The sequence below is a fragment of the Sinocyclocheilus grahami genome, unplaced genomic scaffold (genome assembly GCF_001515645.1).
Source record: "Sinocyclocheilus grahami isolate Dianchi unplaced genomic scaffold, SAMN03320097.WGS_v1.1 scaffold146.1, whole genome shotgun sequence".
Taxonomy (NCBI): domain Eukaryota; kingdom Metazoa; phylum Chordata; class Actinopteri; order Cypriniformes; family Cyprinidae; genus Sinocyclocheilus; species Sinocyclocheilus grahami.
The window spans coordinates 1,507,384-1,510,092 of NW_015505325.1; the positions used below are offsets into that span (position 1 = coordinate 1,507,384).

At 32.6% G+C, this 2,709-nt stretch overlaps 1 protein-coding gene across 2 annotated transcripts in view; it reads right to left on the reverse strand.

Moving 5' to 3' along the window:
* The window catches only part of LOC107591822 (guanine nucleotide-binding protein G(k) subunit alpha-like), a 22,521-nt gene that overhangs the window by 9,335 nt on the left and 10,477 nt on the right, over nucleotides 1-2,709 (reverse strand). For both annotated transcript variants that reach the window (XR_001609912.1, XM_016281094.1), the window contains exons 2-3: nucleotides 1,699-1,741; nucleotides 747-888 (exon numbers count right to left, since the gene is read on the reverse strand). Coding sequence is in view for 1 of the 2 variants with exons in the window: in XM_016281094.1 (XP_016136580.1) it covers nucleotides 747-888; nucleotides 1,699-1,741 (185 nt within the window). In the remaining variant the exon portion in view is untranslated. The remainder of the gene's footprint in view (nucleotides 1-746; nucleotides 889-1,698; nucleotides 1,742-2,709) is intronic.

Sequence of the window (2,709 nt, forward strand, 5' to 3'; positions counted from 1 at the left end):
TCCGATCACAAATGCAGACATGGTTTTATGTTTACACGGCGCGATGCAATGCAACGCGTAAAAAGACAGTATAAATCATTATAATCCGTAATTATGTCCCCACTGGATGCAACAAATGCCTCGTTTATAATAGGTTTTAATGTTTTTGTCTCTTTGCTCCGGCCGGGACTCGGCATCACAGTATGGTAGGGGCATAACATTTCCATCACACGCTTGAGGTATTCGGCCAATCACAACGTACTGGATAGCTGGCCAATCAGAGCACACCTCGCTTTTCAGACCGATGAGCTTTGTAAAAATCGACGCGTTTCAGAAAGGTGGGGCATAGAGGAGAAACAATAATGTACAGTATGTGGAAAATAATGTGTTTTCCTTTAACCTTAATGAACCTTAAACCGCATAAACATTTCATTACACCAAATAATGTTCTTTTTAGCAACATCATATGACCCCTTTAAAACATATATGGGTAGATAATGCTATTTATTTCTATGTATATTCCTGAATATAAATACGTTTAAATATCATTCTTCCTTGTTCATTTGGTGAATAACACTGTGGGAAGTAGTGTATTTAGAAATAGTACATTTTTCCATGTACTAAACTCTGTTTGGGTTGACCAGAGGGTGAATTTTACAGGCATCACTGTACTCAAATTCCAGCACTAGACGACCAGTCTAGACGAGAAAGTAATACATGATTGCTTATGGGCAATTCTGTGTGCGTTTTAAATGTATTTATCTTACCGCTCTTGCAGGATCCCCAAAGTCGATCTTTAAGCGGCCCATGGCCCTGATAATGGCAATGATGGACTGAATAGTGTTGCTATAAACCACAACTTTATACTGCTTGCACTCCTCATCTGAGTAGCCATCTTCATGAATGATCCTTAAGTAAAGCAAATCAGATAATGACATCTACTGCACATCAAACAAAACAATTACATCAACAAGATCCAATAATAACTGCAAGCAACGTTCCCTCTAAGCTGTGTGCACGGGCAGACTTTTAATTCTGATGGTGGTCCTGCACAAACCAAAAAATTCAGTTTAAGAAGTATATACATGGGCCATATAATCATTCATTTCTATACACATTTTAGTATAAAATATTTATTACATACAATGATTTTATATTTATTTGGATTACAATTATAAATTATATTATTTTTTATGTATGTACTAATAATTCATATATAATAAATAAATAAATAAATATATATATATATATATACACACACACACATAAAAATATCTGTATAATATATACATATAAATTTATGTATAATATAAAAGAAACAAAGAATATTAATATAATGATACAAATATTTATTCATTTTATTAAGATATATTTAAAAATATTTTATACAATGATTTTATATGTATTTTGATTATAATCATATAATTATTTTATATTGTATACATACATATACATATTAAATGTAAGTACAATATAAAACCATACAATGTAAAATATAATATGCAATTAATAAATATAAAATCAAATAAATAATTATATATTCATACATAATTAAATGCAATATAACTCTATAACCATTATACTGTATATCATGGTGACAAAGGGTCTGCCCCAAGGTTTTGCACAAAAACTAGAGGGAACATTGACTACCAGTCTCATTCTTGCATATCAGCATAAAGAAACTTTAAAGATCTTTTGATCAAAAATCTAAACACTCACTTCATTTGCTTAACTATTGTACTCTTCCCTGATTCCCCAGCACCTAAAAGAGGACAAACAACACAGAACGTTGTTGATGAGGTTGATATTACAAATCGATAAATAAAAGTTTATTCGCCTGACCCAAAACATCACACGCTCAGGAGAAGGTCTGCATTAGATGAATAGAAGCTTTCAACCTCTGCCTCCCACATCACAAGCCCAGCATGAGCTGCACAACGAGCTCTCTATTTCGGGTTGTGCTTGCCATACGGTGAGATTAAATGCCCTGAAGATGAAAGGCTTGTCTGATGTTAGTTCCCCCAGCCGAAGTGTTTGTGAGGACAGCAGGAGCTACGATAGGTGAGCTTTTTATAACCAAGTCAAATGACTCACTTAAATGGCTTATTTACTAACACACCAGAAAGAGATGTTTGTACAAACATGAGGAAACAGGCCAGTGGACACATGGCGTGTACGTAATCCAATGCTTTACTTCTCAGCTGACAAGTGAAATGAATAATAACAGTGTACATAACATAGTTTACATTAATTTAGCAGGTATTGCATTACATTTTGGATATGGAGTAACAGAGTAGGGCTGAATAATTTTGGAAAATAATCTATTTGCGATTTTTTTTACCAATATTGCGATTGCGATTTAATATGCAATTATTTTTTAAAGCTCTTTATGTTCTGTAATATTCAACAAAGACAAGCAATAAATCAATGTATAGTATGACCAACACACTATTATAGATAGATTAAACATAAATGTTCTTTTCTGTAGGCCAGACCTATATGTTACGATGAAATTAGGTGATGCATGAATTGATATGAATTACATTTTTATTTAACAACTACAATCACAGTATATTGACTGATTTGTTGAACTTCCAACCTTGTAAGCATGTAATAATTATGTTTAAATAGCCTGGTGTAAACATTAATATGAAAGTCAGTAACAAATCACACAAACTAAAGTAGATTGCAGAAATATAAAAACAAATCTGTTGCTTTACCACACTACTT